The sequence below is a fragment of the Halyomorpha halys genome, unplaced genomic scaffold (genome assembly GCF_000696795.3).
Source record: "Halyomorpha halys isolate HHAL.00 unplaced genomic scaffold, Hhal_1.1 Scaffold74.1, whole genome shotgun sequence".
NCBI lineage: Eukaryota > Metazoa > Arthropoda > Insecta > Hemiptera > Pentatomidae > Halyomorpha > Halyomorpha halys.
In genome coordinates, this window is record NW_027104736.1 from 168,799 (window position 1) to 184,465 (window position 15,667).

Consider the following 15,667-nt stretch of genomic DNA (forward strand, 5'->3'; position numbering starts at 1 on the left):
ATATTTTTTTATTTTTCTATACTTACTGTGGTTGTTATCTTGTTTTGTTTTTTAGCCCTAAAGAAGGCTAGAAACTCTAGCCGAAACGTCGGCACATTAAAATAAGGTAATCATAATTATTTGTGTTTCATTGACCGCACCCCCAACCATCTTCTCCTCATTTAATAATTATATTGTAATTTAATTCCCAAGACATAAATATTTTTATATACAAAGGGTCATAGAAGTTCTTGACCACCAACATAGATTTGCTATATTGCAGTCTCATTATAGAGCTCTTATAGATCACACTTAACAGTCAGTGAGTTTCTCTAAGATTTTTTTTTTTTTCCTTATTCTTATCTTCAGAACCTTCTTTCCAGTTTACTTCTATCCCTATTATTTTCCCTTACAAACAATATTAACTTGTGTTGACTGTATTGTTTTTCAATTATGTAATGATTTTATTCTTATATTCTTATAAGCCCTTAGCTCTGAAATCCAGGCCAAAGTATTGGGTCATATAAAATCAGTATCTCTTACTTGCACTCTTCATTCTTCACTATAGTAACCACACCTCTAATATTACATCTAAAATTAACTACACCTTAGCTATTATATATTCTTATAAAAAATTTTATTAGATTTTATTTATATTATGAGCATACTAGAATAAATTTTTAGAGTTAAATGTTTTTTTTTCCACAATAAACTTTCAATTTTTAGATTTCAATAACTGTTATTTTTTTCTTTGTAGGATTGTCCGGGTGCTGGTCAATAAAGGTATCAAAATAGTAAAAAAGAACTAGTAATTGTAAACCAACGTTTTGCCTCACTTTGAAGGGTTACATCAGGGCTAAATGAAAAAACAGGATACAATCATTTTAGAACTAACAGAACATTAAAAAAATGAAAAACATTTCAAAACTGTGATAGAAGTTCTCAATATAGATCTAGACACAAATTGTAGGAGACTACTTATTAAAACTAGTTTAAAATATGGTAAAGAGGTAGATATAAAAGTTAGAACAGATAGGTAAAGTAGATATGATATAGGTAAGGTATAGTAAGGAGGTGTAGATAGTTGACCGTAGATTAATGCTTGAAGAAGTTTGTTGGGGGGTGCGGTCAGCAAAGAACAACATAAATAAACATGGTTTTGTTTATTTATGTTGCTCTTTGCTGACCGCACCCCCCGACAAACTTCTTCAAGAAGTAAGGTATAGTAATATGTAAAAGAGAGATATGAAGAAATTTGATATAAATGAACAATAATCATATTAACCTGTGAGAATAGGGTACTGAGGTCGACTGAGAAGAAATTCATTTACCCCTGACAAAGCTCTGCAAAGTGTGGCGAAACATTGGTTTACAATAAATAGTTCTCTTTTACTATTTTGATACATTTATTGACCGCCACCCAGACTACAATCCTCCTACAATCTACTTCATACAGTCAACTATCTGCTTTCATTATAACATTTTTATTTTAAGCTTTGTACTAACCAAGTTCATTTAAATGTCAGGGGTGTTTATATAAAAAAAAAGTAATACTATAAAAAAATAAATAAGATATAAACATTACTAACGATAAATGCTATCAATTTCATTTGGTGTCCATATTCTGAATTTAGCATCATTCCCTGTAGTAACAAGCATATAATTCACTGATGTTGGGTTGGACATCGACAAAGATTTTGAACCTGGTCGAAACCTAAAATGATGTGTTTTTCCATTGTGTGGACCTTCAATTGACGAATTCAAAGAAAAACTAAAAATAAAAATGATTATTATACTATATGTGTATATAATAATATATAATTGTATACTAACAAAACATACTATGAATAAACACTAAATTTAAAAAAAATACAAACCATTTTTTATCAACATTGTATTCCCAAAATTTAAGTCTCTGTTCTAATCTAACAGTGGGATCTTCTCTAGTCTCTAAAGTAGCTAACCAAGCACCATCACTTGAAATACAAGAACCAGTGACTTCAGTGTTGTAGATAACTTTATTTCGTTCTTGAGTCAAATAATTACGAATTGTGACATCGAGCTAAAATAAAACGAAATACCATGATTAAATTCAATATATGCGAATGGTTACAATGAAGTAAAATTTATTGACATGAATAATACTTCATAATTAAAGAGCAAAAAGATTACAAAAGCTTACAACTATCACTAATTAAAGTAAATTTATAAATATTTTAGGAGTAAATAGAACAAATATTTTAACAGAAAAAAAAAACAACACCAAGTATATATAGTTTAAAAACATAACTGCAAATATTAAGGATTAGATTCTTAAAGTTAGGTCTAGTTGAGATTATATTGATATTTATTATGCGATATAAAACATCCTATATTAAAGAAAAAATGTTCTCAATTTATGAGAGATGAACACAAACAAGTTTGCTCAAAGTGATAAGATTATGCATATCTAGTGGCTAAGACTAAAACACAGGTTAGTTGATTTGTGTCATAAGAGGTTAAACCAACTTCTAAAACTGATTAAGGTAACAAAAACACTTAAATTCTTACATTAAACAGAAGTGTTTCAGTCATTGGTGAATAAAACTGCAGGTGCCCTGGTCTTCCATTTAATATTACTCCTCTAGATCGCGGATCGAAACTGAGTCCTGCAGGAAAAAGTGGAGTATCAGGTGTAGGAAGAACACCCCATGAAAGTTCTTGCAATACGCAGATCAATCTGCTTTGTGGATCAATCACTTTTACACCTGAAAATTTGAAGGGATAATGTATAAAATAAGGTGTACATAAATAAAACAATACAAATCCTACAATAACAATAAATTAATTTAAACCTACTATTGTCTAATGTTGCTATCGCCACATATTCAAAATTTTTAGAAATCTCAATGAAAGTTATTTCAGCAGAGAGACGAGGAAGATAATTTCGTACTTGAGGATTTTCTAAATTCCATTTTACAAGTACATTTTCACCACCTCCAGTATACATGAGCGAGCCTAGTGACAAAAAGAAAAGAAAAAATTAAAGACAACTCAGCATTAGAACAAATTAAAGTGCTAAGTATTAAATAAAATAAACTATAATATTAACTAATAATAAAAAATTATTATGATAAAAATAACTATAAATAAAGAGATGTCATGAAAATAACAAATAATAATAAAAAGTTATATTTAAAAAATAATATTTTAAGATAGTTATCAATCAGTCCTTAAAACTTTAGTCAAAGATACAATACAATAACTCTTATTTTTAATAAAAGATATGCGAATAAAAATATGTCACCATTAGGTCAATTCAAAATTTAATTAACTTTACGGAAAATTTTACAACTACTAACAAATCATTATGGAGGACCACTAAAAAACTGCTGAATTTCAAAGATTTCAACCACCCACTTCTCACCGAATCCCAAACCTGGACAAGAACTGACTCAGAAAAATCACAAACATTCGCACAACTCCTCTCTAAAACCTTTATTCCACATCCTGATATCCTTAACCCAATTCACCTTGAATGTATTGAAGCAGAACTAAATATTCCACTTCAATTGACCCTCCCACCTAAAGCATTTCATCCTTCTGAAATATCTAGTATCATTCAAAGATTACCTACCCACAAAGCTCCTGGACACGATCTAATAACTTCCTGCATTCTAAAACTTTTCCCTCGGAAAGCCATCCTATTCCTCACCTACATATAAAACGCCGTACTCCATTCCACATATTTTCCTGACCCCTGGAAATTATCTATAATTAAAATGATCCCCAAACTCCAAAAGCCACCAGAATAACCATCATCCTGTCACCCTATCTCTATATAACCGATCATGGGCAAAATCCTCGAAAAACTCATTTTGAAACGTCTATTCCAAAAATGTCCCATCCTAGATTCCAATCATATAATCCCTGATCACCAGTTAGGATTCTGAACAACCCACTTCACTATCCAGCAATGTCATGTGTGGTGGACGTTGTCTCGTCTTCTTGGAGTACGGAATGTACTACTAAGGAGGCTTTTGATCGAGGCTGATACCCTGGGAATGCTTTACAAACTCCGTAAATTCCTACCTCCTACATACTTTCTCATCATTCGTTCCTTTCTCATCGATAGATTATTCCAAGCAAACCACAATGGTTCCTATTCATCCCTCTATTCTCAATCCGCTGGTGTTCCTCAAGGTAGTATCCTCGGTCCCATCCTCTACACCGTCTATATAGCTGACATTCCAACCAATCCTAACACTATCCTCATCACGTATGCCGATGACACATGTGTGCTTGCTGTTAATAATAACCCATTAATTGTATCCCAAACTCTCCAATTCCATATCACAGTCCTCGAAGAATGGTGTTGTAATTGGAGGATTAAGATTAATTCCAACAAATCCCATCAAATCACCTTTACCCTTCGTCGTAAACCTACCGACTGCCCTACAGTTTCGTTTAATAATGTTACTCTTACCCATGTCGAACAGATCCGCTACCTTGGACTACATCTGGACAAATGATTAAACTGGAATCCTCATACAAGACTGAAAAGACAGGAAACTGCACGTAGATTTCGACTATTACAGCACTTACTAGACAGACGGTCTAAACTTCCAACTCATTACAAAAGACTGATCTGCATGACTGTAATAAGGCCAATCTTAGGAGTTAAGCTGGAAAGGACATATGGAGTTGAGCTGAGGGGCTCCACTAAACTTTGAATTCCTCTCATATCCAATCCTTACAATCCAAAATCCTTCATAAAATCCTCAATGCTCCTTACTTTGTCGCAAATAAAATCATTTATAAAAACCTTAATGTTCTCTATGTAACCAATCTAGCCTGAACCAGATATCACTCCATCTATTATAAACTCCCTAACCACTCAAACCCCTATTTTCTAACCTTGCATCCTCTTCCATTCCAGACAATCCTCCGAGGCGCCTAAAAAGAAGATGGACACAAGACCTACTAATGTAAAATGTCATTAGAGTGCTACCAATGGGTAGTTTTTCTACACGCCTGTAACACTCCATTTAAACTAAGATCAAATTTACTGAATCTATTATATAATATACAGTTGTAAATTTCAATAAAGATATTAAAAACAAAAAAAAAAAACATTAGGTTTTATACTTCTTTCAGTTTTTAAAGAAAAGCTTTTCTAACAACTCAGCAATATATTAAAAAATAATCTAAAATGAAAATAAATGAAAGAGAACTATTCAACAAAACAAGGAGTAAATAATAAATATACTTTAGATATAATTACCAGCAGGCGTCAGAGCAATATCCCTACAAGGAAGTGTATGCCAATGGTAAATTGCTTGCGGATTTTTCTTTCCTATCCTAAATGGAGTTCGAAAAAGAACAACTCGACCAGTACTATCCCCAGCAGCGACAGGGTAGTCAGAGCTGTGCACCCTCACACATGTCCAGACCCTATTTTCTCCTGGGTTAATGCTGAAACAATAAAGGAAATTATCGAATAAGTGAAATGATGTAGAATCAAAATGAGAAGAGGACAAAACACATTTAAAATATAGAATGATTCAACAGGCAGTATTATCTGAGCTTTTATAATATTCTATTATTTAGATAATTATTATTATGATAAAATTAAACTTAGAAAAATATAAAGCAGAATATAAAAACTTGGGATAAAAAATCATTATGAATTGTCCTAGAAAGAATATATATAGATATACTATATATTAGTTAAGCCATGGAGTTTTGTCTGTATTAAACATGCCTGTATAATATTTATTGTACACATGACTACCTGTGCAGTCATTTGTCCTTTGTGAGCTTAAGTGTAGTTTTCATTTACTCACAGCTTACATTTGACCATTTAAACTGTAATAAAAAACCAATAAACCATATATCCAAACATAATAATACAGTGTAACATGTATAAGTGGTGTCTCAAGGGATCTATGATTTTTTTTCACTTACAGAGGCTTTTCACTAACCCAGTTTTCCAAATAGGCAGATTCAAATGACTGTAGTCTTACTTATAGAGGGTACTCAGAACAGTTGTTATAAGAGAGGTCAAAATGTACTTTTTTCATTTGTTGAGGTGAAAATGGTAATAAAAATTCCCTATTTTATGTTTTTAAATGTAAAAACTTTTATTTTTGGAAACAGCACAAAATTTGTGGTTTAAAAAAAATCAGTTAGTATTTGAGTGCAAATAGCTTAAAGGTAGAAATTTGGTCAAATATGATTATCAATATTTGACATCTCAATATATTTATGCAAGGTTTCTAATGTTTTTTCTGCACCACACTTTGATGCTCTTTCTCAAAAATCTATTCATAGCTCTTCTCTCCTTCTATTTCCAAAGAGGAAGTTGAACATGCAGAAACAATGTTGTTATGGATTAGCATTTCATCATTCATGTGCCCAAAATACTCAAAAGTCATTTTCATTGATACTAAAAGTGGTAATAAATCAAGTCCCATTCAGCAAGTGTTTCTCTTTCAGTTCTCTTCCTCCACTCATAAGCCCTCAGCCTCAAATTCAGATGTTTATAAATTACACTTTTGTTTAAACATTTTGTGCACGTTCATCATTCACTTGTTTATCATATAAAACTTCAGATAGTACTGTTTAAAACTGTTTAAAAACAAAGCAGATGAAGAAGAAACTCAAATGTTTGTAAATAAAGGTGTTGCAACCATCTTCCAAATCTGATAAATGTAAATACAAATATAATTTTCTAGCTTATACTGGCAATTGGGCCAGAAAGTCCCAATTTTAGGGAAAAACATAGCAAAAATCTAAGAAATCAAATCTCTATTATTAAAAAGGTATAAACATTCTCATCAACAGAGGTATTTCAATGGAGAAGTGTCGGGACCTCATTGTAATTATCAGTAGTAGAGGTTTCTCACACATTCTGGTCCCACTTAATAATGCGACGCTATATATTATTATTGTATAAATGAAAAGAACTTCACCATAACTTGAGGACTTACATCATCTCATTAACTGAATAACATTCGAAATTCAGTTAGAAAAAAGTACTGTCTAAGCAGAAAGTGTCTTCAGTTTGATGGCTATTTTAACACGAAAAGATATATTTATTTATTAATTCCACTCCACTTTGGTAAAAAGCATGAGAAATAGATTGCTGAAAATAACAGTTGCACAAAGATAATAAAATAAAATTACAATACAGATAATAAAGGTAATAATGCTAAACTGCCTCTAAGCTATAAAACAATCATAAAAAATTAAACTACAAAACTACAAAATATTCAGATTAACTGATTGCATAAATTTGCAAGGAACAGAGTAAAAACTACAATAGAGTTGTCTAAATAGCAATAATGATTTAAACTTTAAACTTTGAAGTTATGAAAACTATAACAGACACAAGCTTTTTATTGTGTACAAGGTTACTAGTTTGTTCCTATGGATGTAGCATGATGAAAAGTCAAAAGCTATCCTAAAAACAAATGATCTATCTAAGGACAAAAGAATTTTCCTGACATATAAGTCCAATAAAAAAAATAAAATCCTCAGCTTTATATAGTAGTATAGGTACAGAAAACTAGTATTATTACATCTTATTTTAAACTTAGGATATAGGCTCCATTCATAAACCTGATCATTTATAAATTAAAGATATCTTTCAACGCCATATGAAAAAAAAATTAAAAATCACAAACCCCACAACTTGAGATTTTCCATTTAATGCAAAAATATTCAATCCACGAGTAGATATTGAAGCAATAATTTTATTCTCTTCAGGACCACCAAAAGAGATTCCTTGTTTGATATTAATGTCACTTATTCTGAAATAAACAAAAAAAATATAATAATTATAAATATAGACTAATATTCAGATTATTTGAACTAAATTTATAAGTATATATTGTTATACTTACATAGTTTTATCCAGAGGATGCTGTATTCTTTGCTTTTCATTCAAGCCAAAAAAATTAAGCTGTAACTCTGACTTAGTTTGGTCAAATGTCACAATGCAAAGTTCTAAAACATCTGAACTAAGGAGGTTAGGGACAAGGAATGCATTAGTAGCTACACATCCTTTTCCTATATCAAAATGCTGAAAAAATAATCCAATGTAACAAGTTATTAAAAATATATATGTATATATACATAGAGTGTCTAGCCAAATGATGGAAGAAATTCCCTGACTTTTTGAAACTTGAAATGGGACTTGGAGGTTTACTAAGTTATTTATTGAACACTGACATTAAATAAAAGAATACTATATTCACAAATTTTACTAATATGAATTATTCACACAATTTACATTTATCAATGAACAGGATTCCCACAGAAGATCTATGGACAGAATTTTATGAAGCTTGTTTTATTTTTCACATTTCCATTGCAAAAAAAAATTCAAATATCCGTTTATTATATATTCCAAATTTCGCAGGTTTTCCCCATATTTTTCCTAATCAAGCAAAATTCACTCAAAACAATAATATTTGTTTGCTTTATAAGACATACATAGAATTCAATTAATCACACATTATTCACTTTATTAAATAGATGAGCAAATTGAATTTCAATATTTCATTTTAAAAACACCAGAAATTGTATAGAAAGATTCGAAATGAAACATTGATAATCTAAGATAATTTATTCAAAATATCAATATTTCATTGAAATCAAATTATGAAATATTTGACTTTTAAATTAAATATTAAAATTTTAGTTCATTGTATCATATCAATATCGATATTCCAATTTCTTACAAATTGATATCAAACATTGGTAATAATATTCCAAGATAATTTAATTAAAATATCAATATTTTGATTAAAAAGACTGGAAAATTTAAAAATTTGCCAACACTTGATATCAATATTAATAAGAATGTCCAGTACCGATATCAAAAATAATTCATAATATTTAATCTGAAAAATTCCTTAAAATTTCTGGATAATGAAATATCTATATTCTTATGGATATATTTAATTATCATTTCCAAAGTTTGATAAAACAGAAATATGAAAATGTTTTGATGTTTAGGATATCGATATTTGAATAGAATCAATATTTATATGTCTATATTTTATTAGCCAATTGAAACAGTACAGTAAAATATAAATAATTTATTGTCAGACCTTCTTTAATATTTCAAAACCTTTCACTGATGAAATATCGATATATCCATTAAAATTTGTTAAAATATTGTTGCCAAGTTTTGATATGATTTTAACTAAACAAAACATTCTTTAAAAACATATTGACTTGTGTTTTTAAAATACATTTTAAGGGTTTCTTTTTGTCAGGTAGCCAATGGAAAGAGATTTTTTCATGGAAAATCTAATTATAAAATGACTTTCAATCAGTGATTTTTCCGATCTAATGCGTCCTGAGGCATACCACAAATCATTGCTTATAGTTACTGAAAATTTCTCCTAAAAATGCTTATTTTCCCATAAAATGATTATAAATAGTATGTCATCATGAAAGGAATAGGAGTATTTCAGGCCAGACAGGGATATTTGAAATATGATGAACGATTCTTAAGTAAAATTGAATTTTTATTTCTCTTTCTCGCAGATTTTTTATTTATTTACTTTTTTTTGGAGGGGGGAGTCGTTATAATGAATTAGAAATATTTTGTTAATAATTGATACAATAAATTATTCATTTAATTAATAAATCTTTACATAATCATTCACATAATTTTTTGAGTATTAATTGTGAACTTTACCACTACAGCAGTTTTGTTTTTAACTTAAAAACACACCAAGTTTTTAAATTTTTTTTTTTAAATTCCCTGACTTTTCAAGGTTTTTAGCAGGTCTAGACACCCAATATACAAATGAATAAATAAAATTATATACCTGTTTCCTCAATTTTTTTCCTGTTTTAATTTCCCAAGATAAAAAAGTACCATTTGAAGTTATTGCCGATGGCTGGTCTTCATATAAAAATATGCTTACTACTGACTCTTTTTTTGTTCCAGCATCACAAGTTTTAACACATTCTCCAGTCCTAACACTAAATATTCGTACACCCCAGCCACAATTTAGAAAGACATAACTGAAAAAGAAACAAAATAAAATTAGTAGAAACAAATATAATAATAAAAAAAGAAACTAAAGCCAATGCTCAAAACTAAATAAATATATCATTGTTATATCAAAGTTCTCAATGCACTACATCCATTAGCAAGGAATTATTGATCAAACTGATTTCAACCTAGTATAAAGATAGAATCAAACTCATGGCACAATCATGTTTTTTGTGCCTCCTATAATTTTTTTGAAAATGGATTGAGCTGATTTTGAAACCAACTACCTCATATATTATAGGAATAATATTTATCGTTATCGTTCTTTTTAGTTTATTTGACAATAAGCAAGATAACTTGATAAAATCCACCATTACAAATTGTACTACTAATGAAGAAAGGTTAAATTACGCAGTTTACCATGAAGATTAGAAATATTACTTGTTTTATTTAATATGCAGATCAGAACTGACCCGAGGGGTCTAATAACAATAATAGGGATTTAAGTATTAAACCATCTGAACCATATGACCCATGGAATACAAAAGTGGTGCTAGTTGAAACTGGTGTTTTATGATTACAACACTTTAGGGGAAGTTCTATAAAGTTTTTTATAAGGGAATAACTGCTTTCTCGGTTAAAACTTGTTATTGTAAGCATATTCAACTACTTCAAAGCATTTGAAGTCAATCTAACTAGTAATTAACTTTTTTTTTTTTTTTATGAAAATGAGAGTGATGAGAACATAATGACTTATACAACTTTTCAACAGCTTAATAGTTTTATTAAAGGTTAAACTTTATGCCATAAATTGATTTACAGTTATGCAAATTTAGGCCCTGACCTCAACTGAAGAGAATCAATTGGGGATTTATTACCCATGTAAAGACGCTAATTAACACCAAATATTAACCTAAATACATCAATTACCCAACAATATTTTTGTGAGATGAAGTGTTTTCTCTAATGACATTAGATTTGAAAAGTATCATTTGTACAGAAACTCTATGACTTGACAACATGTCCCAATAAATTTCATTAAGAGAAGATGGCTAATTAAATTCAAAAAAAGAATCTTTTGATTAAGGAATTAAATAGAGCTATTCACAAGAAAGGATGATCTGTGGAAGCTTGGATTAAAATCGACAAATATAAATCTTAAGGCATCAAAATCCATAATCATAAAGAGGATTTTAAAATAAAACAGAGGAAACAGGAAGAAACATATAAAGGGCAACAACTTCACAATGTTATGATTGGCAAAAGGGAAGACAAAATTAAACCTACTATGCTGAAACAGAAGCAAGTGTTTCTCGGAATGCTTATCTTTGTTAAAATGGATTTTCTAAATTTAAGAAGCAAATGAATGCTCAGCAAAATTCTCAAATAAGTCTATAGGGAAAATAAGTTTGACAGAATGAGGCACTAAATAATCTGAGAAAAGAGTGTGTGAAAAAGCAAACCATCATATGAACCAAGAATGTAGTATGATGATGTAAACAAATAATGATTATGGATTTCCATAAGCTGCTTTCCTGTCAAAAATAGAATAAAACATTGAAGAGAGACAAAGAGAGTACATTCTCTAATGTTAGGAGGTTGCTACTGACCATAAGAGTCTAATAAATTCATCCTAGTAGCAACAACGCAAATTTGGAAATAATTTAAGAAAAATATTTATATCAAACATTATCAGATTATGAGGTATAAAGATATTAAACACAACTAAATAAAGGAAAGACACAACATTCATAAAATATGCATTAAAACCATAAAATAAATAACTTAGATGACTGAATCTTCACTATCCGAAAATAATAATAGCATTGCCAAAAATAATTGATCACACAACTATTTAATTTCAATAACAAACACCAGTATGGTAAAAGTACTAACTTAGCATCAGATGAAAATATAGGTCTGCTGTCGATAAGTGTTCCTCCTCCTCTTCTTTTCACAATTATATCATTCTTAGTCCCTTTAACTGTGGGTGCAGGAGATTTAATTTCTGAAACCATTTCGACACAACTAAAATCAAACCAGGAGTCACTAGCAATATTTAAAACAACCACACGTGGTGGTTGTTGTTATAAGGTTATTTTCCCAACCAACTACGACAAAGAAGTAGTATTACTATGAATGGAGGAACCAAAACCTCACTCTTCTTCTAAGAAAAAAAACACTAAGGGGTGGGATTAAGCCACGCCCCTTGAAGGCTTTACGTTGAAGTTAATAGGGACATCACACATTAATTTAATTATCTGTAAAACCATTCGTTCAATCGCAAATGTGAATAAAAGAAGTTACAGTGAATGTTATTTCCGATAATTTGGTTTATATATAATGAAATTATTACTACACTGTTATCATGAAATCATTTTTAAGCCGTTCTCGAGAAATTCGTACCTCTTTCTCTGATCCGTTGAGACTCATTTAAGTGTAATATTGTGGATCCCAAAATATATTTAGTCTTTTAAAAAGTAAGGAGTAAATATAAAATTGAACTAATTTGATCAATTTTTCATTAATATTTTCTAGGAACAGTTTGTAAAAAATTAATTTATTTTAGGAAAGACATTAAAATATAATATTAAAGTTTGATACAAATTGTTTATTAAAATAAAAGTAAACATTAGTTTTTTGAAATTTTAATAAAAACAAAAAGTGACTAAGAATTATTAATAATTGAAAAACCAACATCAACAACAAAATGTCACCACACTTTAAATAATTCTCAACTTTTTTTGTCCCCCCTGCCAAACCATTTGTTGCATTCGAGGTACGGCAGCAACTCTCAATTGTCAAATATGGCGTACTGGATGCCACGCCTACGAAAGGAATAGACTCTCTAATGTTAGGCGAACTCCTCCAAGATTATTAGATGGCAGTAACGATTAACATTATACCCTATGATTATCGTTCCTGGCTTAGACGGTCCATTCTCCAATTTTGGCGCTGTTCCAGATACAGAGATTTCAAAAATAATCGGCTAATATAATGTGAGTAATTTTATTACCTGATACTATCTTCCTTGATGCCATTTTCTTCTCACTTTGAGGGTCTAATCATTAATTTTTATCTAGTAATAAAATATACAATGCTCATTTTGTCACTTGGGAGCCCTGTTACAAAACTGAAACTGAAACTTTACGAGTTGTAGTTGGAGAATGCTTAAGGCTTAAAACTCTACAGTTTTACTTATCAACACCCATCCACAAGTTAATGGTATCAATTTACAAGTTAATGGTTTCAGTTTCTTCCAGAATAATTCTTTTAAAAAAATTGCTGCCGTCTGTCGAGGTGTGTGAATTTCTTGATTACTCTGCTTGTTCAAAAATCCTCGACAATGTGTGTTCAGTTAATACAGGTTCTTGATTATTCTGCTTGTCCAGAAGGCCTCGACAATGCGTGATCAGTTAATAAAGGTAAGGTAGTTGACAAGATAGGATGAGACTATCAGGTAACAACCGCTACATTTCTACATTTCAGAGGATAGCAACCTCGTCCTACCGGGTACTATTCCGATAAACACGAGGGAGGAATGGAGACCTGGAGGAAAGCTTGCCGACAGAGCTATGCAGATAGATGCCTTCGTCCTGTCGGGAACTATTCCGACAGAAGCGAAGGAGGTTTGTAAGCCCAGAGGCTAGCTAACAGTCGAAGCTTACGAAGGAATAACAGTTAGATGAGAGAGATCATGTCAAGGGTGAATCAAATATAATAACCATTTTGAAATTAACATCGGCTATAAACCGAAACTCTCTCACGTAGAGACTGAGGACTTAAGTTTTTTTATAATCTGTTGGAGATTCTTTAAGACCCTGATTTACTGGCCTAGTGCATACGGCTGTGACCGAAAATCGGTCTTATCGTATCTACTTGAGGTAGTTTCGTGCATTATTTTGGCATCGTTTATTTATTAATTTATTGAGATTGCTCAGTAGTATATATATAAAAATTAATAATTTGTACAAATAATAATATGTTTTTATAAAATACAATAATATATAAATTGGAGAGCTTCGGTGATGATGCTCGAAGTGCTGCGCTCTGGTGGATTGTAGTCGAACGTTTTGCTCCCCCTCGCTACACGTCCATTTCAGTCAAATTTTTCAAAACTTCAGTATTTTTCAAGGATAAGTATAAAACTTAATTTGGAATTTAGATGAAACACGTCGATTACTTTAACATGTTTTACTTTACCTCTATCAAACCCAATGTATTTTACATTCGTTTTAGTAGCAAATCCATTTGAAACCTCTCACCATATCATATATGATAAATGAATGTTATGGTTTTTTGACCTTAAAAAAGGTTTTTATTATTACTTCATAATTATTCTATAATTTGCTGATACTTTTACTAGAATGAATATTGTTAACTTGATTAATAGAGAATGTTTCTACTGATTTAGTGATCATCATTTTAACGGATACACACACTTACAGTTATGATAGCATTTACTGTCACACGTGGTCTGGCGTGATAGTTGATAGTACAAGTAATGTCAGGGACTAATAGTCACGTTAACTCTCACTTTTAAAAATTACTAATTAGACCTAAAAATTATATAACCATCCCTGGTCTCAAAAAAAATATATCTCGGGTCCCAAAAATTAATCTGTCAAAGGCCCCAAATAGTCTAGGTAAGCCTATTCCCAAAATTAAAAATCTAAAGAAAAATAATAACTTGTTAGTAATAGAAAAAACACCTTCTCCAATTACATCAAGGAAATGCTGAAAATTACCAAGCAGTAATCGTATAGGATGCATCACTTGCTCATGTCACCACAGTGTTCTCTCCGACTGAAGGTGCAGATATATAAGGCAATTATTCATCCAACGCTGTTCTACGGTACAACTCTACTGTGGCACCTTTTCAAAACAACAAACACTACAAAAATACCAGAGCTACCAGAACTCCATTTATCGGCAGATCGTCCGAGGCACCACACTGCAAAGGGCCAGGAACAGTGCCATCCACCAAGAACTCCATCTTCCCTCTGTCACAGAGTTCATAAGCCGACGGCACATTAAGTTCTTTAGTGGGCTGAAGGCCTGTGCAAACCCTCTCTCCGGGAAGTTGTCCCTCCAGTAAGACCTGGAAATTGGTAAGGCACTTTTCCCTTGGTCGACGTGCTCGCCGAGGGAAGGGGTTTAGTCCCTGTCTAAACACAACCATTCATCACACCCTTCCCACTCGTGATAACGCAGACGGCGAGTAAGCGCCACAGTGCTCCCCTGCATACAGTGGATCCCACAACCTACCTTAAAATGGCCTTCAGGCAAAGAAAGGACTTTATGTTCATTATGTATTATCTATTATTTCGTATACAAATGTTTTTGTTTGAAATAGTAAAATTAATAGAAGGGTGGGAAAAAATAACTAAAATTTAGGAAGTTTTTCCCTTCAACGCGCATAATGGACAGTTGTTTCGTAAATAAAGTCGTCAAGAAGTCCTAATAATGTTTACATAAAACATAGTTTTATCTCATTTTGTACAGCTTCAAGTAGATCACTGTCAAGTTGTACTTTCTTAAGAAATACAGTAACTTTACAGAGATTTTACTCGTTCTTTGGACATAGGACATAAGGGATTAGACATTACTGGGGAAGAACATTATTTAGACATAATGTAAACAAATTAAATAAAAATGAAAATAACTTTATTTTTTAATATAAATATGAAC

General features: G+C 31.0%; 1 protein-coding gene across 1 annotated transcript in view; it reads right to left on the reverse strand.

Moving 5' to 3' along the window:
* l(2)05287 (WD repeat-containing protein l(2)05287) overlaps nucleotides 1–12,092 on the reverse strand; it is a 42,176-nt gene extending 30,084 nt beyond the window's left edge. Inside the window, exons 1-9 of the mRNA XM_014439074.3 lie at nucleotides 11,873–12,092; nucleotides 9,807–10,005; nucleotides 7,866–8,044; nucleotides 7,647–7,772; nucleotides 5,243–5,433; nucleotides 2,818–2,976; nucleotides 2,530–2,726; nucleotides 1,857–2,041; nucleotides 1,569–1,750 (exon numbers count right to left, since the gene is read on the reverse strand). Coding sequence (XP_014294560.1) covers nucleotides 1,569–1,750; nucleotides 1,857–2,041; nucleotides 2,530–2,726; nucleotides 2,818–2,976; nucleotides 5,243–5,433; nucleotides 7,647–7,772; nucleotides 7,866–8,044; nucleotides 9,807–10,005; nucleotides 11,873–11,994 — 1,540 coding nt within the window. The 5' untranslated portion in view covers nucleotides 11,995–12,092. The remainder of the gene's footprint in view (nucleotides 1–1,568; nucleotides 1,751–1,856; nucleotides 2,042–2,529; nucleotides 2,727–2,817; nucleotides 2,977–5,242; nucleotides 5,434–7,646; nucleotides 7,773–7,865; nucleotides 8,045–9,806; nucleotides 10,006–11,872) is intronic.
* Nucleotides 12,093–15,667: the final 3,575 nt, after the last annotated feature.